This window comes from Oryx dammah, unplaced genomic scaffold (genome assembly GCF_014754425.2).
Source record: "Oryx dammah isolate SB20612 unplaced genomic scaffold, SCBI_Odam_1.1 HiC_scaffold_2, whole genome shotgun sequence".
In the NCBI taxonomy this organism is placed as follows: Eukaryota; Metazoa; Chordata; class Mammalia; order Artiodactyla; family Bovidae; genus Oryx; species Oryx dammah.
The window spans coordinates 87,232,392-87,256,990 of NW_024070186.1; the positions used below are offsets into that span (position 1 = coordinate 87,232,392).

At 44.9% G+C, this 24,599-nt stretch overlaps 1 protein-coding gene across 1 annotated transcript in view; it reads left to right on the forward strand.

Annotated features, from left to right (window-relative positions):
• HEG1 (heart development protein with EGF like domains 1) overlaps positions 1 to 19,444 on the forward strand; it is an 84,570-nt gene extending 65,126 nt beyond the window's left edge. The window contains exons 16-18 of the mRNA XM_040265549.1: positions 6,771 to 6,858; positions 10,922 to 11,096; positions 14,392 to 19,444. Coding sequence (XP_040121483.1) covers positions 6,771 to 6,858; positions 10,922 to 11,096; positions 14,392 to 14,541 — 413 coding nt within the window. The 3' untranslated portion in view covers positions 14,542 to 19,444. The remainder of the gene's footprint in view (positions 1 to 6,770; positions 6,859 to 10,921; positions 11,097 to 14,391) is intronic.
• Positions 19,445 to 24,599: the final 5,155 nt, after the last annotated feature.

A 24,599-nucleotide genomic window follows, 5' to 3' on the forward strand; every position in this document is an offset into this window, starting at 1 on the left:
TCAGGAAACATTTTACTAGATGCCAGCTTATTAAGAGATGCACGAGACTTCAGGTTTACTGCTGGATGACTAATGATCTCGTCCTCCTCCTGAGCAGTGTGTTTTGAGTGACTCCTGCCACACATAGCATTTCCACTGGTTTGAGTTCTGAGCTACTGGCTTCCTGGTAGCTCAGTTGGTAAAGAAGCTGCCTGCAATGCAGGAGACCCCAGTTTGATTCCTGGGTTGGGAAGATCTGCTGGAGAAGCGATAGACTCCCCACTCGAGTATTCATGGGCTTCCCTTGTGGCTCAGCTGGTAAAGAATCCACCTGCAATGTAGGAGACCTGGATTCGATCCCTGGGTTGGGAAGATTCCCTTGGAAAAAGGAAAGGCTACCCACTCCAGTATTCTGGCAAATACTGGAGAATTCCATGGACAGTCCATGGGGTCGCAAAGAGTCAGACATGACTGACCGACTTTCACTTTTCTTTTCAGCTTATAAAAGGAGAGAATTCCTGAACAGCTAGATGGAAGAGGTGCACAGGGCCAAGTTAGGGGAAGGGCTGGGAATGTCGTGCCCTCTCCCAGCCCTCCCATCCTCCCCTCATTTCCCAACCTTCACCAACCTGGAGTTCTCTGAACCCTGTCCTTTTGGGGTTTTATGGGAGGCTTCATTACACAGGCACAGTTGATTAAATCACTGGCCATTGGAGATTGAATTCAGTCTCTAGCCGCTCTTCCTTCCCAGGAGGTTGGGGGTAGGATCAAAAGTTCTAATGGGCTAATCACAAATTGGTTTCCCTGGCAGCAAACATCCATCCAAGAGTTACCTAAGGGCTATCCAGCTGTCACTAATGTAAGAAAAGACACCATTGCTCTGCAAGCTTAGGAAATTCCTAGAGTTTTAGGAGCTATGCCTGGAACAAGGATGGGGAACAGATAAAAATTATTTCTTATAAATCAGTATCACATTTGACTAAGATTCTTCTGGGGTAAATAAATGTAACTAGCTCGAACAATGAAGACGGATTATTAGAAATCATGAGATTCCAGCTTCAGGAGTGGCAAGAATCAGGGAGTTGGGAGTCTCAGCAGAGGAGGTTGGTACCTTCTTTTCAGAGCACATGTTAACATGGAGCCATCTTCATCTCTGTCTTGGCTCTTACTGTGGGTCTGTGCACAAACTTGCTACCTCACAATGGAAAATAGGCTCAGCAGACAGCTTCAAGTGTGTGTCAGTACCTTGGTCATTTTTAAATAAAAGGTTCTGTCTCCCAAAATGAGATTCTGGGAGGAACTAATTGATCCAGTTGGGATCTTGTGTTTCCTCCCAGACCAAACTTTAGAGGCTTGGGATGGTGTTAAAGTACAAGCATGACCGCCCCACTGAACCCTGCATGTGGAAGGGAGTGGATAGTTCACAGTAGGGGGTCGGCTAAGCAGACAGTCCTATAGATTCCAAATAACCATATAAGCAAGGACAAATATGGCTTATAGGAAAGACTAAGGCCCGGAATGGGTTGGCTTAATGAAAAATGGCAACAGCAATGACAAAAACAGCAACCTATGCCATGAAATTAAAAGACACTTACTCCTTGGAAGAAAAGTTATGACCAACCTAGATAGCATATTCAAAAGCAGAGAGGTTACTTTGCCGACTAAGGTCCGTCTAGTCAAGGCTATGGTTTTTCCTGTGGTCATGTATGGATGTGAGAGTTGGACTGTGAAGAAGGCTGAGCGCCGAAGAATTGATGCCTTTGAACTGTGGCGTTGGAGAAGACTCTTGAGAGTCTCTTGGACTGCAAGGATATCCAACAAGTCCATTCTGAAGGAGATCAACCCTGGGATTTCTTTGGAAGGAATGATGCTAAAGCTGAAACTCCAGTACTTCAGCCACCTCATGCGAAGAGTTGACTCATTGGAAAAGACACTGATGCTGGGAGGGATTGGGGGCAGGAGGAGAAGGGGACGACAGGATGAGATGGCTGGATGGCATCACTGACTCGATGGAGGTGAGTCTGAGTGAACTCTGGGAGTTGGTGATGGACAGGGAGGCCTGGCGTGCTGCGGTTCATGGGGTCACAAAGAGTCGGACACGACTGAGTGACTGAACTGATGATCAAACCACAAGAAGAATAAAGAAATGTCAACAAATGTGGAAGACAAAGGAAAACAAAGAATTCCAGGATCATCATTCTGCAGGATCTCTTCAAAGGAGGAAGGACAGAACAGACCACCCTAAGACAATACCCATGACCTTCACTCTCACGTGAACATTCAGGGAACCTACAGGATTAGTGAACATTATAGTAGGCATTGATATAAATCCCATGCACTGTAATCATTGTGTGACCTTATTGTAAATCTAAATCAGTCCTTAAATGTGAAAGATCAGTTGCAGTTCCTGAGCTGACTTGACTGCAGGTATGAGAAAAAAAGTACTAGAGAAGATTCTTGAGAGTTCCCTGGACAGCAAGGAGATCAAACTAGTCAATCCTAAAGGAAACCAACCCTGAATATTAATTGGAAGGACTGTTGCTGAAGCTGAAGCACCAATACTTTGGCCACCTGATGTGAAGAGCCGATTCATTAGAAAAGACCTTGATGCTGGGAAGAATTGAAGGCAAAAAGAGAAGAGGGCAGCAAAGGATGAGATGGCTGGATAACGTCACCAACTCAATAGACGTGAACTTGAGCAAGCTCCGGGAGATAGTGGGTGGAGGACAGGGAAGCCTGGCGTGCCGCAGTCCACGGGGTCACAAAGCATTGGACGTGACTTAGCGACTGAACAACAGCAACGTGAGAAGAAAGATCCATGACTACATTATCTACAAGCTTATTACAAGCTTCCAGTGAAATAGCTGCCAGAGAACATCAAATGACTTTTTAAAAATGTATGTGTATCAAGTAAATTATATATGTACACATATACACACATAATTTCTAGATTTAGAGAAGGTTGTGTCTATATGTATATATAAAGACATGAATAAAGTTTGGTAAGCAGAAAAACATGAAGAAAGTACCAGTCCATCAGTACCCGAGGTGGCACTGATGTCCGAACATTTTGTGAGTTCCCTCCCAGACGCTTTCTCTGAGCTCACATGCACAGAGGTCTTCTGGCTTTCAGTCCTGTGTTCTTTCCTCTCCTGCATAATTTAAGCCAGTGCCACCCAAGGTCTGGCCTGCAGGTTGATAGCACTTCCATCCCCCAGAAGCTTACCAGAGATACAACTTCTTGGACCTTGCCCAGACCTGCTGAATCAAATCTCTTGGGGTGGGGACCAGGCATCTGAGATTTAACATATCCTCATTGGAAAAGACTCTGATGCTGGGAGGGATTGGGGGCAGGAGGAGAAGGGGACGACAGAGGATGAGATGGCTGGATGGCATCACCGACTCAACGGACGTGAGTTTGAGTGAACTCCAGGAGTTGGTGATGGACAGGGAGGCCTGGCGTGCTGCAGTTCATGGGGTTGCAAAGAGTCGGACACAACTGAGCGACTGAACTGAACTGAACTGGGTGATTCAGATGGACAGGAAAAGTTGGAGAAGCACTGCCCTATAGCGTATGAGATAATGTTTCTTAGTAAGTCGATAGGGAAATAACAGTCCAAACTAATGACATATTTATTAATTACACTGTTGTTCCAGGAAAGGGGAGATGAAAGGAATAAAGTCTAAACTTAACTGAGGTTTCCTTTCAACAAGTTGATTCTCAGGAGAGACGGTTCAGCTGATCTCCAGTTGTCAGCACAAAAGCCAGAGTTCTTGTTTCCAGAGCAGGTTTCTAGGGAACCAAGACACTTGTGTTGGCAAGCAAGATGATCTTCATGGGACTAAACTGCTGCACGACTTCCAGCACTGCTGGTAGAAGAGTCTCCTTTACCTTGGGAGGTGGGAGGAGCTGGTGTCCCAAGGTCTTCAGAAAGCTGTTTAGATCAGCAAAGGATAGCCTTCTCCAGACTGGATGCTCTTAGAGAGGCGTCACAAACTCTTGAGTGTGTAGAATCTGTGTCTTTCCTCACTCATGGTGCTTCTTCGTAGGCTCCTGTTGATAAGCTCCCAGCTGTGCTATTAAGAGGTGTGGGCAGCCGTAGATGTGGGTGATGACATCCTGAAACATGTTTTCACTTTTATAGCAAAACAACAATTTCTTTTGTTGTTGTTTTGTTTTGGCATGCCACATGCCTTGCAGGGTCTTAGTTCCCCTACCAGGGATTGAACTTGGGCCCTGGCAATCAGAGCACAGAGTGCTAACCACTGGACCTCCAGGGAGCTCCCCAATAGCTTCATTCTTAAAAACAACTTCATTTTTGTCACAATCAAGGGGACCTGAAGTCATATAGAACCACCTCATAACACAGCTCCCCTCAAAGTAGGGGGAGCTGTGAACGGAGACAAAACGGTAACAAGATGGTACAGAAACAAAGTAAGCACTTAAAATCCTTTACATGAACGCAACTGTGACACCCAAGCATGGGATCCTTTGTAAAGTGAATAGCCTCGTATTTTAGTATTGGCTGCAGTAGACTCTTTAAAAATAAAAAGGAGAGAAAGAAATTCATGATAGCCGGTGCCCAGGGGAAAAGACAAAGGAACAAATGAGACTTTATTTTCATTTAAAAATAATATCCAAAAGCACGAGCCAAAAAAACTGGCCCTTGACCATGGATGGTTTGGGAAGCACTGGTCTCCACTGTCTTTGTCTCTTTTCAGACACAAAGGGGGCTTTTAGGGTGCTTGTTTCAAAGGGGAGCCTGCCACAATCGCAGCAGTCACTTGCAAGGGTCACTTCCAAGACAAATGCGCGCTTGTTTTGCCGGAAGTGAGGAAGCATGAACTTGGTGTGGAGGGATAAGCAGAGCAGGAACTAGACTTGGGTCTCTGCTTGGGAGCAAAGGGTGCCACTCGAGGTGTTTCGAAGCAGGGAAGTGGCGTGCTTAGGTTTGGTTTTTCAGTTAAGTGGGCAACACTGGGCACAGAAAGATGAGTTGGGAGGTGCTTACATTTGTCTGGTCAAGGGTCGGGGGGGGCCTAGGGTTGTGTTGGTGGAGATAAAGAGAAGTCGACACATGCGTGAGGTTTATCTTTTGTCCTCACTTTTAAAAAATGAAGCTTGACTTCATGTGTCAGGAGGTGAGGTAGAGAATTAACTCATTTCTTGGTTTGACTTTGTTTCCCGGATATCTTAATACTGATGAGTTTTCATAGTAAACAGGTTTCTGTGCTAGTTATTTCAAGAAAAGACAGGTGAATGGTTGGAGGTATTTGTATTGCTCTTGGATTTGCTCCTCTCTCACAATCTGCCCATTGTTACCTCCATGCATTATCCTTTGACTTTACCTAAACACCTAGAGAGCATGGTTCCATCCTAATTTACTATAGAAAATCCGGTTATTGGCTCTTTTTTTTTCATACTGAACCTTACAGCCTGAAGGCACAATTATAATCGTATTTCCACAGCAAAAAATAACCTGAATATTTAATAGATTATATTGAAAATACGATTTTCCCAGAAATACACAGGTATGAAATCAATTAATTAAAATTTATATTGTTTATTATACATGATAAGTGCTTATTTATATGACTGCTAATTTCTGATAATTAAATTCTGTGTGTGTGTGTGTATATGTGTGTTGGGACTATCCAGTTCCTATCCAGGGTTATGCAGTGATGCTTATAAAATTGTGGTTGCCTTCTTTTTATTTTACCAAGTAAGAACCTAAAACTGTATTTAAACTTTTTATATCACCATCAATTCAAAAATTTCAAAAAACTCCAAAGAATGGGAAGTAACCAAGAAAATATTATCTTTTTCCCCCAATTACTTTTTAAAAACCAGGTTTACTGGAGGCATAATTTACACATTAAAAAATGCATCTATATTAAGTGAGGGAGAAAAGTAAGAAGGACCAAATTTTAGAAAGTATTAAAACTAAGGAAAAAACCCAAACAAGTTTAGGTTTTGAAAAATACATGCATGCATCTCTTATTTTTCTCATCTGATGGTGGATTGGTAACAATGCCATTAGGCTGGTCTGCAGGTAGAATCTGGGAGCCTCTGTTCTAGGAGGGGCTAAGAATGGGGAACTCTTCTCAAAATAGTTTGGGGGAGGAAGAGTCATTTTCCCTCTACCCTTCCAGATTCTTGGCTGAGACATCCCTACCCCCATTAAAAGCCAGAGTAACAGGAGAAAAAACTTTTAATTCTGAGAATACACATGGGGACCCCACAAAGATGTGAGACTCAAAAGGCAGCCAGATGATTGAGGCTCACATACCCTCCTGAGCTGGAGAAAAGGCCAGGTGTCTAGGGTTTCAAAGGGGAAAGTACAGTTTATAGGAAAGTGAGAAGAGGAAATGTTTGGGAAACAAAGGTTGTGTGCCAAGCAGATAAGTCAGGTGAAAAAGTTCTCTCTGATACTAGCTTTCTTCCTGGTACAAGTCTCTTTCTAATGTACATTGCCCTTACAAAAGGGTAACTATTAATAATACTCAGTTTTCAGACCTTCTCCGGTGCTGCAGTTTCTCAAAAATATCAGCTCAAAATAATAAGTATACCAAAGAGACATATTTTGGGCTGGCTCATTCTGCCCCCTCTTTGATGGAGAAAATGCAGAACTGGCCCAAGTAGCTTTCGCTGGGGGCCCAGAAAATGAAAAGCGGTCACCAGCGGAGGCATGGGGCAGCCGTGGGCTGGGGAGCTGGACCATTTGGGGGCATTCCTTTGTTTGTTCTTTGTCTGCTCCCAATCCACTTCTCTCCTTTTTAAACCTGTTTAGCCTATCAGCTTATCACTGTGGTGATCGCGGCTGCAGGAGGTGGGCTTCTACTCATCCTGGGCATCGCCCTGATTGTTACCTGTTGCAGGTGAGTGCCAAGGGTCCACAGTCTAATTCTCTTTGCCTGTGCTAAGCCAGGGTCAATTTTTTTACCCTTTTAAAAGAATGTGTGGGGTGGTTTACAGTATTAAATCCTATTGTGTGACTGAACTATTAAAAAAAGGGAAAAGGGAAACTCATGGTAGATAGTGCCACTGGGGAAAGAAAAGGACAGCAAATGGGATTTCCACTAAAAAAAAAAAAAAAGAATATTCAAAAGCACAAGCAACAGAAGAAAAGGGATTAGACTTCATCAAAATTAAAACTTCGCTTCAAAGAACACTATTAAGAAAGTGAAAAAAGACAACATACAGAAGGGGAGAAAGTATTTGCAAATCATATGCCTAATAAAAGACTTGTATCTAGAATATATAAGGAATCCTTACAAGTGGGTAATAAAAGGGTGAAACCACAGAACACATTTTGGGACTTGGTAATGTGTAGGTTCTTCTGTCTTGGTGCAGAAAGAATTCAGCAAAGTGACGGATGAAAAGTGATTTATGAGAATAGGATGCTTTTGAGGTTTACAAGCAGGTGGGCAGGAGGGTGCTGCACTAAGAACTTAGTGGGCCATAGTTCTATAATCAAAGGAAGAATGGGGCAGGGGAGACAGCCATTGTTGAGCAGATGTCAAGCTTCCATCATCAGCTCCTTCTCCCTGTCACGCGGGGTGTTTTCTTATTCCTGCTTGATCAAGCCAGGATTATCATGGCACTGTTTAAGTTAGCAGAAGGGTGGTAACCTCTGCTAAAAATGGTAAACCGTCTCAGGTTTGAGCGTAATGTTTTCTTTTCCCTGTATTTTTGTTTTTAGTGTGCACAGGGGAACACGTCTTGGGAGTCATTAACTTACTGACCTTACTGGGCAGGATGTGGGTCTTGTCTTACCATTGTTTTATGGTCTGGGGGCATGTCTTGGGCTTGTGTGGCGTGGTTTTGTTTCAAAGCAAGGCAGCTTGGTTTTGTGGTTAAGCAAACCTGCTTTCTGGAGTGACCATTAACTTATAGGGGGTCTCCCATACTTTTTTCTTTACTTATGATCCCTTAGTGGGATTAACTATTTAATCACCTGTTTTGTTGCTTTACTCTGTCCCTATCAAAGGCAACCAAGTTGAAACTGGGCAGAGAACTAGAATTGTCATTTCTGTAAAGAAGATATGCAAATACCCAATAAACCTGTGGAAGCATGCTCAATGACTTTAGCAGGGAAATGCAATCAAAACCGACAGCATCAGATACCACTTCACAAACACTAAGATGGTTACTAAAACAAACAGAAACCAGAAAATAACAAGTGTTGGTGAGGATGTGGGGAAAGTAGAACACTCATACACTGCTGGCGAAAACATAGAGAGGTGTAGCCACTTTGAAAAAGTCGCAGTTCCTCAGAACGTCAAGCAGAGTTGTCGTTTGACCCAGCATTTCCACTCTTGTATCAAAAGAAATAAAAACAGGTATTCACACAGAAACACGTACATAAGTTTTCATAGTAGAGTTGTTCATGATAGCCAAAAGGTGAAAGTAACCCAGTATCTATCAGTTGATGGATAGATAAATAAAACGTGATATATCCATACATTGGAGTGTTGCTGCTGCTAAGTCACTTCAGTCGTGTCCGACTCTGTGTGACCCCATAGACGGCAGCCCACCAGGCTCCCCCGTCCCTGGGATTCTCCAGGCAAGAACACTGGAGTGGGTTGCCATTTCCTTCTCCAAGTAACATTGGAGTGTTATTTGCCATAAAAAGGAATAAAACACTGCTTCACACTATAACATGGATAAACCTTGAAAATAGTATGCTATGTACATTAAACCAGTCACAAAAGACCACACCTGTATGATTCCATTTATTTGAATGTCCAGAATAGGCAAATCAAAGAGAGGCAAAGTAGACTGGCAGTTGCCCAGGGCTGGATGGGCAGGGGAAGAATTGGGGAGGAATGGCTTAAGAGTGTGGGGTTTATTTCTGGGGTGATGAAATTGTTCTAAAATTGCACAACCGATGGCTGCATAACCCTGAGTATACCAACAGCCATTGACTTTTACACTTTAAATGGGAAAACTAAGAAGCAAACAAAGATGAAAGGGGTTGCCTAAATATTTGGCAGTGGAGAAGTGGCAGGCATGTAGATAAGCAGACAGTAGTAAGCTTGGCTCTAGGCTTCCTGGATAGCAGTGGGACTGGGCTTTGAATAGAAAAGAAAGAAAAAGGAGTCAGTTCCCTTCTCTGTGGTTATTCAGTTAAAGGAAAACTCAGATCTTTGGTTTAGATGGTAATAAATGGCAGGAATTACCCTGACATGGCTGACGGAGGGGACCTACAAAAGGAGCAAATTATCTTTTTGACCATTGACCCGAAGGGCATTTTAAGATAATCTTTGTCTCTAGGAAGGCTGCAGAGGGCCCACTGCTCCCATCCAGGGACGCAGGCTTCAGTCTTGACCTGTCGTTTACAAAGTTGCCATCAGAGCATCCAAGAGAAATCGCACGAGTAGAAATAAAGTTCTGGGTATGAGACTAGGAGCTAGAAAGACAGACCTTGAGTTCTGCAGGGCACAGAAGCCGCCTATCTAAGTGCCCTGTCAGGTAATACAGCCATCTGGGGAAAGAGAGTTTGTGATGGTTGGTCCCTGGGAGAAGGTCGTTGTGAATCACTGAGGCATTGTTTGAGACCGGATGCTCCACCCCACAGGGAGCAGCACAAAGGCAGATCTGTTCTCAGCTTGTAAAAAGAGACAGCACCTAAGGCCCATGCTGGACATTTTAAGATTCTGAATGATGTGGTGTCTTCCCTAGAAAGTTCATTTACAGCAAAGTGAGGTGGAGGGAGGAAACTTATCAGGTTATCTTACTGTCTGATCTGAGGCCCGTTACAGAAGGTGAATAATACATCCTCCAACAGTTTGCAGTCAGAGGACTCTCAATGGTAAGGAACTTGTGCTAGGGTTTCCCCTGCCCCGCTGACATGAGAATTTATATGGGTATATACATGGGTGGGCATTTCTGCCAACAAAACATACTATTTTCTTGGTTTTTGAAGTAGCTGTATTGCAGGAAGGGAGACCCCTTCCAGGGCCTGAGAGTGGGCTCTTGCTAACACATGCAAATGAACTGTCTGAGGAGACACACATGCTGACAAAGCAAGAGGTGCCCGGGCAGAGAAGGGCAGGGTAAGGGAGCCCAGAACTGCTCTACCATGTGGCTAGCAGTCTCAGATTTTACGGTGAGGGGGTTAGCTTCCGGGTTGTCTCTGGCCAATCATTCTGACTCAGTGTCCTTCCTGGTGGTGCACGCATTACTCAACCAAGATGGACTCCAGCAAGGAGGATTCTGGGAGGTCGGTAGGACATATGGACTGGGGTCTCCTCTCTCCTTTTGGCCTCTCCCAAGTTCTTCCGGTTGGGTAGCTCATTAGTTCTGAGTCCCTTACCAGGACCTCCTGCTGTAAGGTAGCTCATGGAGATGGCTACTATTTTGCCTGGCCAGGTGGCGGTTTCTGTCATGGTTTCCCCTGACAGCTTCATGAAGTGGAAGAGCACTGGCCGAGGAGTTGGGAGGCCTGAATTCTAGTCCCAGCTTTGCTAGAGGCAAACTGTTACCCCAAGATAGGTCATATCCTTCACAAAGCCCCACCCCCAGAGCTCCTGGAGCAGGTTGGGAACCCCTGGACTAAAGAACCGTCAAGCCCTTCCAGCTCCAACACCTTGTGAGTTTATGCCTGTTTCCCTGGCCACTCCCACTGTGCGGTGATCTCTGTGCCCCAGCAGAGTCTAAATCTGCTCCGCTGCAGCTGCCTTTGTCCTCTCTCCCCCCAGTAACCTGACCATTTGGGTTGGAAGCTTTTTGCATATTTTGTTTACATCCAGTTGCATTTTTATGGGTAAATACTAAAAATAATAACAATAACAACATTTCTCAGTGGGCAAATACAAAAAGAATATAGTGAGTGGTATCTTTAGGTCTGTTTTTCCTTGTAGAAAAGCTAGATGGTATTTTCACAAATATCATTTCCTCACAGAACTTTTTCCAATTTTTTTTTTTTTTACCATGCAGAAAGAATAAAAATGACATAAGCAAACTTATCTTCAAAAGTGGGGATTTCCAGATGTCCCCATATGCTGAGTACCCCAAGAACCCTCGCTCACAAGAATGGGGCCGAGAAGCTATTGAAATGCATGAGAATGGAAGTACCAAAAACCTCCTCCAGATGACGGACGTGTATTACTCGGTGTGTATTCCCATGCCCAAGTGACCTCCTAGCTCCAACTTCCTTGGAGAATTAAAGGGATTCTGTTTTTCTGTTTGGGGATTTTTCTGTTCGTTTTGGTTTGGTTTTTTGGTCACCTTGCACAACTTGCAGGATCTTAGTTTCTTGACCAGGGATTAAATGTGAGCCTTGGTAGTGAAAGTGCTGAGTCCTAACCAGCAGGCCACCAGGGAACTCGCAAGGGATTCTGTTTTGTTGTAGTAAAAACGCTCCAGCTTATTAAGGGTAAGAGAGAATGGTGGCCTATACCTTTGACTCATACAATTTAATATTCCATTTACTTACTATCTCTGCACAGTATTTATTAGTTTCGACGTTGAGATATGACGAGTACTTCTACAGAGCACAGTATGTACTTTATCAGGTTGTACCAATAAACTTCTTGTCACTGAACTTGCTTTTAAGTTATAGGACTGGAAGTTAAAAGATAGAGAAAGAACTTAATGGTATTTAGTCTTTGACCCTTTCATTTTTGTCTCTTGTCTGCCATGCTTTATGTCATGCGGTTCGGTAGTTGAAACTGAGGGACTAGGAGAAAGTGTAAAGAGAATAATTCAGTGTCATCCTCAACCAGCACTTGTCAAAAGATTTAGAAGATTCAATAGTTTTTTAATAATTTGCTATGTCTGGCCCTGCACTGGGTCGTTTGGAAAGATGAGAGACCACCTTGAACCCTTGCTTCTTGTGTCCCACATTGAATAACCCATGTCCATGTTCCCATACCTGCTCAGTTCTTTTGTGTTACACTGCATCAGCCATAAAGCAAACACAGGCAGGGATACCTAAACTGGAAAGTAAACAGCCGTCAGGTGGTACAAAGCCGTGCAAAGCCGTTAGAGGTAAAGCAGTGAAACCTTGCCTGTGAGGACTTAATCGCTTTAGGCAGTCCTGTTAAAAGCACAGCCCCTCTGGTTGCTATAGAGATTAACCTGTGGGTTTAGACTTTGGATGGGAGAGGCGATCCATGCTGTGGAAGCTGTAGTTTCAACAGACTGAAAAATTTGAACCTGGCGTAGAAGAGAAACAAGAAGAAATAAGGGAAAGATAACCGTAGATACGAAGCTCGATCTAGTTCAAATGTTCCTGTTGGTATCTCCACATAGTGTTAGTCGCTCAGTTGTGTCCGACTCTTTGTGACCCCATGGACTGTATCCCAGCAGGCTCCTCTGTCCATGGAATTGTCCAGGCAAGAATATCAGAGTGGGTTGCCATTTCCCTTCTCTAGGAGATCTTCCAGACCCAGGGATTGAACCCTGGGTCTCCTGCATTGTGGGCAAATTCTTTACCATCTGAGTCACCAGGAAGCCCTATTTCCACGTAAGGGCTTTGCTTTCCCCTTGGTTTTTCAGGCAAGTTCTTTTCCTCTGATAACTGCAGCTGAAACTAAGCAAGTATCTCTCCTGGGGTGCCCGCGCCCTCACACCCTTCTCTAGAGGCTCCTCAGAGCAGCGCCAGGACAGAGCAGCTGACAGGCCCGCAGCATCACAACACCCACCTTTGCTGCGTGTTCCCAGGCCATTAGCTAAAGAGTCGTCTTACAGAGATGCAGTCGTGAGCTTAAATGAGCCCCGTCTTCATTTCAGACAGTCGGCTGAGCAGTCTGTAGAGGCAGAGTCTAAGTTTAGGGGCTCCTTTTGCATTAGGTAGGTAGTCACGACCCACTAAGCTGGGATTTGATCCGAGAGACACCTGAGAATCAGCTCGCCTCCTGCTTCGGGGTCCTAACTCCCGCCGATGGGTGGCCAGACAACCTTGCAAAGGCCAGGCCCCTGTCTCAGCTGGGACGGTAAGGTACCACTAAGCGCTATAGAGGGTCTAAAGCCATTGTGCTGGGGCTGCCCCGGTGGCTCAGTGGTAAAGAACCCACCTGCCAGTGCAGGAGACTTGGGTTCAATGCCTGACCAGGGAACATCCCACCAGCTGAGAAACAGCTCAGCCTGCAGGCCGCAACTGTTCCACCTGCTGTGCGCTGGAGCCTGGGAGTTGCAGCTCCTGAAGCCCAAGCACAGCCGTAAATAAATAAATAAAGTTACTTTAAAAAGTAAAGCCTTTGTGCTCCAGAGAGAAACACCTTTTTGAAAGTCAAAATAGTAATCAGATAATCATTACTTTTGATAATAATCAAGAGAATAATTAACCCAGGTCTGGGATGCTGGGCTGCTCTTGACTGTATAATGTTTCTAAAACTCTGCCCTTAAAATATGGGCAAAGGGTCCCAGGTTCCATAAAGGGACGATCTGGGAGGTCCTGACTTGTAGGTGAGACCTTGCTCTGCTAAGTATCAGTTCAGTTCAGTTCAGTCACTCAGTCGTGTCCGACTCTTTGCGACCCCATGAATCGCAGCACGCCAGGCCTCCGTGTCCATCCCCAACTCCCGGAGTTCACTCAAACTCATGTCCGTCGAGTCGGTGATGCCATCCAGCCATCTCATCCTCTGGCGTCCCCTTCTCCTCCTGTCCCCAATCCCTCCCAGCATCAGAGTCTTTTCCAATGAATCAACTCTTCATAACCAAAGTACTGGAGTTTCAGCTTCAGCATCAGTCCTTCCAAAGAACACCCAGGCCTGATCTCCTTTAGGGTGGACTGGTTGGATTTCCTTGCAGTCCAAGGGACTCTCAAGAGTCTTCTCCAACACCACAGTTCAAAAGCATCAATTCTTTGGTGCTCAGCTTTCTTCACAGTCCAACTCTCACATCCATACATGACCATCAGAAAAACCATAGCCTTGACTAGATGGACCTTTGTTGGCAAAGTAATGTCTCTGATTTTGAATATGCTATCTAGGTTGGTCATAACTTTCCTTTCAAGGAGTAAGCATCTTTTAACTTCATGGCTGCAGTCACCATCTGCAGTGATTTTGGAGCCCCCAAAACAAAGTCTGACACTGTTTCCACTGTTTTGCCATCTATTTCCCATGAAGTGATGGGACCGGATGCCATGATCTTAGTGTTCTGAATGTTGAGCTTTAAGCCAAATTTTTCACTCTCCTCTTTCACTTTCTTCACGAGGCTTTTTAGTTCCTCTTCACTTTCTGCCATAAGGGTGGTGTCATCTGCATATCTGAAGTTGTTGATATTTCTCCTGGCAATCTTGATTCCAGCTTCTGCTTCTTCCTGCCCAGAGTTTCTCATGCTAAGTATAGCTGCCTCCATTTTAAATTCATCAAAATGTAGCATTCGTTGTTTCTTTTTTTGTTATCTATTAGATTTAAACCTAAGATTAAATTGACTTTTCTTCTTTCTTCTTTGGTCACCAGCCCTCAAGTGTGAGGAATCCTGAACTTGAACGAAATGGACTCTACCCGGCCTACACTGGACTCCCAGGGTCACGGCACTCTTGCATCTTCCCCGGACAATATAACCCCTCTTTCATCAGTGACGAGAGCAGGAGGAGAGACTACTTCTAAATGCGGAAGAAAGAGGGGCCCCTTGCTCTGACTGCACCAGGGGAGAACCGCCCAGGGGCCACTCCCAGGACTAGTGGGGCCATCCCTGAGCAGCCAGCAGAAAGGGGATGGGCATGGGGGGACGTGGCCACAGTGGAGGGGACAGCTGGAGCCCCTGGAGGTGGAACTGCAGGCTGCTCACCCGGCACCTTCATTGCTACTGTGAATGTGAACACGGGCCAATCCAGTCAAGTCCCCGCGTGACCGCGGCATGGCCACAGCTCTGGAGTGGCTGTTAGTTAGGGCTGATCACTAGGCATCCGTGCAGGAACCCAGGTTTTCCTCAGTTTGCACTTTAGTAAATGCAGAAGGAGGGAGGGAGGCCTCCTTTCGGATTCTTTCCAAGACTGCTCTAGAAAGAAGGCCTCTTCTCAGACACTCCCATAGGACTCTATTTGGTGATTCATTTACAGTGGAATGCTCTTTCGTTGTCTTCCTGCCCAGTAGCTATGTGCTGAACAGTAGATGCTGAAGGACATGCCACTAGTGTTTGGAGTTGCTGCAGGTTAACATGCAGCATTTTCACACGCTCCTAAGTCTTCTTGTGCAACATTTTCCAAACAAACCCCTAGATGGAGGAACTGAAACTTGTGAGGCATACCACACAGCTCCAGTTTGTTTTCTTCGGTGAAAGGGACACATTTATCTAGGATTATTCCTTTGCGGTTACTTCTCATGTCACCATTCGTGTCTGAATCAGAGCAAAACAAGTTTCATTTGATTCTAGTTCGAGGCATCCAGCCGCCCCATGGTGAGCCCTGTGGGCACTGGGCAAGGACCCTGGGGGAAGGTGCTGGCTCTGGGGGCACTGCACAGGGTGTGGGCTCAGACCTCTACCCTTGAGGCCGAGGCCGCTGCGTGTGGAGCAGAAGTCTGAATGCAGGTTGGGTCCAAGCTGGTAGGTACTTCACCACTAATGGAAAAGCAGCTGAATGTGGTTCAGGAAATGGGCTGAACAGGTGTGTCCATTTCTGAGATGCCAGTGCTTTGGGAAGCCAGCTGTGCGGATCCCAAGGAAGAAAGGGGAGCTGGGCTGGAACCACACATGCGTCTGCTTACCCACCAGTGTGGCATCTTTGCTAGAAGCCCTGATCTCGCCCGCAAACTCAGTGTTGGTTGGTTGGTTCAGCCAACCACTCAAAGCTATTTATTCATTGAAGAAATAACTTATTTTCTCTCAAACAGTAATTTGTAACTCTTTCAACTACTACGGAGTTCCCTCCTGAAACGGGGGTGTAATTCAAGTTAGCATCAAAGAACTAAAGACTGCTGGCTGTTTAGGGAGTGGAGCATCTGTCTGAGGAGAGGAGGCTCCATGCATTTGTATGAGGCTGTAGCGTGGGTCCTGCCAGGGGTGCATATCCAGTGCTGTGCCTTCACCTGCTGCTGTGGACCCATGATCTTTGTCATCTTCTTTTGAACATCCTGGTTCGGGATGAAGTGAACACAGAAGTAAAATAACTGTTCCCATCCTACAGCTTGGAGGGCAGTGACACCCACTCTTCTGGAAACGGTGCAGCCTTTGGAGACCGTTCTAGCCCAGGCATGGTTCTTCCTTCAGGGTTCTCTAATCTCTTCAGAATGACTCTAATCCTAGTGTAATTCTCGTCCTAACGGTTTTGAGTGCAAATTCCTGAGTTCCGTGGTTTGCACAAGTCACCGTCACCCCACCGCAGCCAGGTTACTCTTCATATGTGATCATTCATCTCATGAGACACATGCAAAGAACCCTGCTTTTTGTCAGTGGGTGCGAACTTAACATAGCATCACCTGTTAGAGATCTTGAGTCTTGCCTCTATCCGTGCAACCAGACATGCCTTTCTGTGCCTCGTGGGCTCTCATCTATCTGGAGAGCTCGAGCTCCTAGCCTCAGTTCACCTGAGCCAGCAAGCCAGGCCGCGAGGAGGCTGCTGCTTCCAGGCTCCTGCTGCAGAGCCTTGCCGGCCCCCGGGACCCAGGGCCGCAGTGGAGGCCGTCCCCAGGCATACAAGCCCGCCACCTGCAGCTGACATCACAGCTGGCAGGTCATCTCCTGTGCCCGGGTCCAGAAGCTATACTCTTCACCGAATGAAGCGTTCTGTCCCCAGAGTGTTCTGAAGCAGAATCCCAACGTCCAGAACAGAGTGTGCTGTGAGTTTCAAAGAGGATTTCCTGGGAGTGGGTTTTGTGCATGTGAAGTGGATTGAGAGTGTTGTTTTTTCTCTTACTGTGAAAAAGGGAGGCACCCTGCAAGGCTGAGGTCATATCACATATGCAGTTCCTAGGCGGCTCGCAGGGGTGGGGGCTTAGGGTGCCAGTGCTGGCTGCCTGCCTGCGTGAGGAAGGGAGAGGCCGGCTTCATTCCTGCTTGGGGTTAAAATACTTTCAGAAAGGTCCTCCCTGAGCTGAGAAACAGCTGGTGGGGCAACGGCCCTGGGACTGAGGGGACAGGCTGGATGCACCCCTGGTGACCAGAAGCCCAGGCAAAGGTTCAGGTTAGTCCACGCACCTGGAGTGATTCCTGCTCACAGAAATGCTGTGGTCCTGTGTGGGGCCCCACTTGAAGAAGCTGCCCATAAGATGCTCAGACCTCAGGAAAGTGTGGGGCTGCATGGAACCCCTGTGTCATGCAGCGTGCCAGAGGGTGGTGACTCTCAGGGCAGTGCTCACTGGGGCCTACCATCATCTGTGGAGTCCACTGAAGCTCCAGAGGGTCTGAAATCTGGTGTCTTTTATTTTTTGCGCCATGACCCAGCCTTGCTAAAGACATTTTAGAAAGCCTAAATAATCCCAATGAGCATCTCACGTGTTCCCACCAGAGCCAGGCTCTGTGCAGAGTACTTGGCTTCACCACACCCTTGTGAGGTGGGCACGAGAGGGCCCATTTCTCGGACATGGGAACCTTCAGAGGGGATCAGTACCTTGGCTTAGGGAGCCAGGACCCATACCCTCTGCCTGGCTCCCTCTTCCCACTGTACCTCTTGCCTCATCTCCCTGGCAGATGCCTCACCATACAGTATCAAAGAGAGCTTGAGAGAATGGGCTTAAAAGTTGTGTTTAATATTGTTAAGCAGTAGCTAAACTAATGTCATAAAGTGCAAAAACAAAATGTTGAAAAGTCCTTTCAGGTCCTTACATGTATTGCTTGGATGCTTGTGGTCATTGTTAATAGTGGCTGGCTCATGCTTATTAGCAAGGAGCATACTGGTACGTGGCTTTGGATGAAGGAAGTGTATGGTGATGACCTGGGTTTTTGACAGATGCGGCCAGACTTAGTCATCCTTCTGAGTGCTGCCTTGCCCTATTCCTGTGGTGAGGCTGTGTTTCCCACATATTGGAAGCATGTTTTTGTGAATATTATCAGAGTCTGGAACGTATTCAGTTGAATGTCTTAGATGCTGACAAATCTTCCTCCTTTGACAAAAGTTTGTTTTCAGAAGTAGCTAAGTCATTTAGAGCCAAAATTGCTGAGTGGAGAATGTAATCAAGCTGGTTTATCAGCATTTGAGGTCAAGAACTAAGATGTAACTGTTAAGTTCTTGAAGAGGTCATTCTTAATGTTGGCCCAAATGAGAGGGCATCATCTTTGCAAAGTTAAGATGGGATGGTTGCCCATGAAAATGTCTTTGAAGGGTGATGTTCATTCAGATATAACAGTCCCCAGAGTAGACACACCAGGGTCAGTCCTCTCATGTGACTTTTTGGAGCCTCCATTAAGCCATCTTGCCCACTGTCGGGGCATCCTGTTGCTGTAACACTGAATGCTGCTGGCAGAAGCGAGAGTGGTGTTCAGGCTAACTGTTCCTGGCTTAGTTTAGTTGAAGGAAAAAAAGTGAAGTGAAATACACCCCAAATTAGGGTTTTGACCCATGGTTCTAAGATACACTGATTTCAAAACTAGAGCACTTCTTTAGAGAGAGGAAGAATGCAAAGTTCAGTATCTCAGTATTTTGTATCTTATTGAACACCACCCTTAATATCAGAGAGATTCTCTTCTGTGTGAAACTTTTGTGGGGATTAGAAGGGACATTCCATTCCTTCCTTCTTGACAAAGCGTCATTCAGAGGTTCTCGTGTGCATTCTTGGAAACAGATACAGTTTTGTAGAGTTAGTTGTTGAGTATGTATTCTTTTTCTTTTCTTGAATCCCCAGAGAAAGGAATTGCTTAAACTACTAGAAAGATTAAAGTATTAAATGTCAGTTAATTTGTTGTGCTAAAGTATCTTTTCAAGCGTGTTATAATCCATCCTATTTGATTTAAAGTGCTCACAGAAAACCCTGTGCAACTCAAGGGGACAATTGAAGTCTAAAAAGAGACATATCTTATACTGGCTCTGAATTCTAGGCGTTGTAAAGAGCACATTTAAAAGAAATTGTATGTTAGGTTCTGGCTTTATCTTTTCTTTTTTCTCTCTTGGATACATGATAGTGCATTTCAGGTGCAGAGTTTTTGGGTAGGAAGGATGGGACTAGACAGGGATGAGATGGAACCAGTCTACCTGGGAAACTAACCCAGGTTTCTATATTATTTTGCCTGTTTCTTAAAAGACCTCTCATCAGGGGTTGCTGTGAGTTTTGTTAATGTTTGTGTTGTTGGATTTTTGGTTAAATGAAGCCTGTAGCTGGAAAATTAACTTTTTGAGTTTTCACATTGTCCCAAATTTCTCTTTGCAGACCTTTAAACCTTAGCCCCTGGTTGATTGTGTTAAATCCATTATAAGAATGTTATTTAAAGTTGTATTATAATTGCAACCTTCACTAATTATTCAGTACTGTAGCAGCAAAATATTATTTGTAAGAATTTGATTATTTTTATACTTATATCCTCTATTAAGTCTGGCGTTCTAGTCAGTAAAATAATGCAATAAAATCAATATCATTTTCACTGTGTTTTTCTGGTGATAACAAACACACCACCTCAGAGTACAACAGGTTCGTTTTCATGAGGGCATCATTTAAACGATGGAGCTACACCATGAACTCTACTGTGGCAGAGCAGGGGCTGAGTCATTTCTGTGTGCTCAGTGCTGTGGGTGAGGAAATATGCTCTTGATGATGGATGGATGGGCAGATGGATTGACCTAAAGGATGAGAAGCCTACTTCAGGCATAACACCTGTTTTTGTTTGCTGTTCTTTCTGTGTGTTGGAGAGAGTCGGTAACCAATCTTCGGACACAGAAAATTTCCCCCTGAATGCCTCCCACCGTCGGGTGCCCACTCTTCAGGGTTCAGAGGAGAAGATAAAGTAAGCATATCTGTGCTCTATGGTGGAGAGACGTTGGAGCTTGAAGATGATGAGATGTGGGCCTCATATTTACATGGTCAATGAGTGTGGCAGCTTGGCTGATTGTTTGTTCATTAATTACTTATTGAGGGCCTTTTGTGACAGGGATGGATGAGCCTTTCAGATGCTTTGTGACAGTAACCTTGGCATTAGGAGACACCAGTAATAGCAGCTTGGGACATGAAGGTGACCTTTTGGCAGATTAGATCAGGGTTGCAGCCCACCAAACATCTCTAAATGGAATGAGCAGCACACTGCTTTCTGTCCCATCATTTAATCCCCCGTGAGACCTTGGCAGAATCTGCTGACTGACCCTGTTCACGTTCCGAACCAGCTCAGCCAGACTGTAAACATCACGGCATGTCCACACCCACTCTCCCCTGGAAACTCCTTAGGTGCTGTCCACCCATGCGCTAGCCTGAGTGCTTGTCCTGCCTATACCTCTGACCTGGCCATGTTGAACCTTCACCTCAGGACTTGATTTGCCAGTAAGTAATAATCTAGAAAATATTTTTAGACCCTTGGACTTAAATGACTCCAGCAGGGCACACTCATTTTCCAATTGTTTAGGAAGCAATGAAAGGAAAGGGGCACGATATAGAGATTATATAAACCAGAGTCCTGTCTTGATATTGATCAGCCAGGACAACTTTTAAACCCTCATAACTGGAAGGTGTTGGCCTGAAGCCACCTGACAAAACAAACATGAACTTCAGGTTAGATACAAGAGAGATGCCAGGAAAAAGAAATGCAGGTAGATATTTATAGACCTCGTAAAAACTTACAGCATCACCAGAAGGCCTAGGCTCAACAAGCTGGTGCGAGACACTCCCTAATAGTTTCCTGGATGTTTTTTTCCAGATGGTGATGTCAGGCCTAAGAGTCTGCTCATCTCCCTGAGCCTGTTACCTGACCTGCTTGAGGAAGTGGGGATAATAAGTATTGCCTCTCCCAGAGTTGTTGTGAGGATGAAAAGGGAGAATTCATATGAAAACACTGTAAACTACAAAGAAACATACACAGATGGGTTCTCTTCAGTAGGGCCATCTTGTTACCAAAAGAAAGACAATTACAAAATTAATGTGTCATTTCAAAGACCTTGGACTTGCCATCAAAGAGTTCCTGTCATTTCCCCTTCTCTCCTCCAGCCTGCTTCACCTATCATGAAGGGATTAATGGGCTAAAAAGTATAAGTTCTATACAAGTAGGAACCCAGACTGACCTTTCAACATGATATGCTCAATGCCTGGTACCTAGCAGATATTCAGTAAAACAAAGAACAGGTGAGTGGGTGGATGAATCATTCAATAGAAGAAATATATGGAAGTTAAAGTTCCTGGAGACCTACGCCCTCTAGTAGCTGCAGGTTGATGACTAGCTAATGTTAGGTAAGTATGTAGCCATAACATGTAACTGAACAGGAACTCTTAACAAAAATCTCTGGTAGTAAACAAGGCCCAAGCAGGCATTTGTGGACTAAACACTAAAGCTAGAAAGCCCTTCACCTGATGAATTATGAAACAACTGGACAATGAAATATCACTCACCAAATAGAAGGAACCAACTACCTCAACAGGCAGCACCATGGATGGGTCTCACAAATATCCTGCTGAGCGAAAAGAGCCATCTGTAAATGGCTACCCACTGTATGTGTCCATTTATGTTTCATTCTGGAAAAAGACAAGGTCAAAGGGGCTGAAAACAGGTGAGTGGTTCCCTAGAGGTCAGAAGGGACTTTCCGCTGTTCACCAGATACTTCCAGCTTTCTTCCTTCCAGGCACGTGGTAACTGCACTTTGCCACCCACTTTGAAATATGGCTGTATGACTGGTTTTGGCCAAAGAAATGTGAAGGGAAGTGAAATGTGTCACTTCTGGGAAAACAGTTTAAGAGCTGTGTGTGGTGTTCATTTCTCTAGCCTCAGCAGTCTTGGAAATACATGTTGAGATGCAGCCACTATTGGCCTGGGACCCTGAGTGACTAAGAGGAACATAGCCTCTTGCTTACTGGGCTTGGACATTAATGAGAATGAAAGGAACACTGGTTACTACCCTTCATGTGAATTCCTTGATTCTTCGTTCAATGCCACGGGACATTTATATCATTACAGTTCTTCAACTAAGTTTTTAGGTTTGTTTTATAAAAATTCAAATCAGAAACACTTACTGAGTGGCTCATATTTCTCAAGACTGTCAATTGAGACTTTGTGATATGAGTGAGATTTTGAACGAGAATAACCTAGATTTCTTTCAGAATTTTCCACAGTTTGTGGTAATCCACAAAAAGGCTTTGGCATAGTCAATAAAGCAGAAATAGATGTTTTTCTGGAACTCTCTTGCTTTTTCCATGATCCAGTGGATGTTGGCCATTTGATCTCTGGTTCCTCTGCCTTTTCTAAATCCAGCTTGAACATCTGGAAGTTCACGGTTCATGTATTGCTGAAGCCTGGCTTGGAGAATTTTGAGCATTACTTTACTAGCGTGTGAGATGAGTGCAATTGTGGGGTAGTTTGAGCATTCTATGGCATTGCCTTTCTTTGGGATTGGAATGAAAACTTGACCTTTTCCAGTCCTGTGGCCACTGCTGATTTTTCCAAATTTGCTGGCATATTGAGTGCAGCACTTTCACAGCATCATCTTTTAGGATTTAAAATAGCTCAACTGGAATTCCATCACCTCCACTAGCTTTGTTTGTAGTGATTCTTTCTAAGGCCCACTTGACTTCACATTCCAGGATGTCTGGCTCTAGGTGACTGTGTGGATCACAATAAACTGTGGAAAATTCTGAAAGAGATGGGAATACCAGACCACCTGACCTGCCTCTTGAGAAACCTATATGCAGGTCAGGAAGCAACAGTTAGAACTGGACATGGAACAACAGACTGGTTCCAAATAGGAAAAAGAGTATGTCAAGGCTGCATATTGTCACCATGCTTATTTAACTTCTATGCAGAGTACATCATGAGAAATGCTGGGCTGGAAGAAGAACAAGCTGGAATCAAGATTTCTGGGAGAAATATCAATAACCTCAGATATGCAGATGACACCACCCTTATGGCAGAAAGTGAAGAGGAACTAAAAAGCCTCTTGATGAAAGTGAAAGAGGAGAGTGAAAAAGTTGGCTTAAAGCTCAACATTTTTCAGAACACTAAGATCATGGCATCTGGTCCCATCACTTCATGGGAAATAGATGGTGAAACAGTGGAAACAGTGTCAGACTTTATTTTGGGGGGCTCCAAAATCACTGTAGATGGTGACTGCAGCCATGAAATTAAAAGACGCTTACTCCTTGGAAGGAAAGTTATGACCAACCTGGATAGCATATTCAAACACAGAGACATTACTTTGCCAACAAAGGTCTGTCTAGTCAAGGCTATGGTTTTTCCTGTGGTCATGTATGGATATGAGAGTTGGACTGTGAAGAAAGCTGAGTGCCAAAGAATTGATGCTTTTGAACTGTGGTGTTGGAGAAGACTCTTGAGAGTCCCTTGGACTGCAAGGAGATCCAACCAGTCCATTCTGAAAGAGATCAGTCCTGGGTGTTCTCTGGAAGGACTGTTGTTGAAGCTGAAACTCCAATACTTTGGCCACCTCATGCGAAGAGTTGACTTATTGGAAAAGACTCTGATGCTGGGAGGGATTGGGGGCAGGAGGAGAAGGGGACGCCAGAGGATGAGATGGCTGGATGGCATCACCGACTCGATGGACATGAGTTTTGGTGAACTCCGGGAGTTGGTGAGGGACAGGGAGTCCTGGTGTGCTACAATTCATGGGGTCACAAAGAGTTGGACACGACTGAGCAACTGAACTGAACTGAACCTAGATTTGAAACTCACCACTACTATTTACTAGCTGTGTGCCCTTGATGGGTTTCCTAACTAATCTGATCCAGAGTTTACTCCTCCATAAATAGCAATAGAGATCATTACTAATTCAGAGGTGTGTTGAGAGATTAAATGGTAGGATATCTCTAAAGTGTATCTCCATGTTGGGATACATCATTTAGCTCTGACCGTGGGATGAAGCAGGCATTGATTGTGTGTTATGGGCATCCTTGAAGCAGGTATCTTGTTGTTCAGATGTGCTGTGCGGTGCTAAGTCACTTCAGTCGTGTTCAACTCTTTGTGACACTATGGGCTGTAGCCTGCCAGGTTCCTCTGGACATGGGATTCTCCAGGCAAGAATACTGGAGTGGATTGCCATTCCCTTCTCCAGGAAATTTTCCCCACCCAGGGATTGAACCCGAGGTTATGTCTCCTACATTGGCAGGCCGGTTGTTTACCACTAGTGCCACCTGGGAAACCCTATTGTTCACATAGAACGAGAATATTTATTCCTCCGCCCTTTCCTCCTGCTTACTTCACAGTAGTTGTTAAATTTTATTCTAAGTCTTTATCATGGTGATACTAATACCATCAAGAAGACAAAACTTGTTTGGGGAAATGTGCTATAATTTTACAATCTGCATAGAACCTGATCTATATTTAGCTCGGTGATAACTAGATTAATTGAGGAACAAGGTTCAGCTTTCCTGACTCTCCACACCCATCACCGTCACCGTGGACTATCTTGTCTCACTTCCTTATCAGCTGTCCCCATTTCATACTGAGGTTGATTCCTTTCTAAAGACGAAGGAACTGGGACATAGTCATCCTCCCTGGGGAAATAAGGGCAGGTTTCACTGGTTCTCACAATGTCATAGGGGCTTCCCAGGTGACTCAAGTGGTAGAGGATCCACCTGCCGATGCCGGAGACACG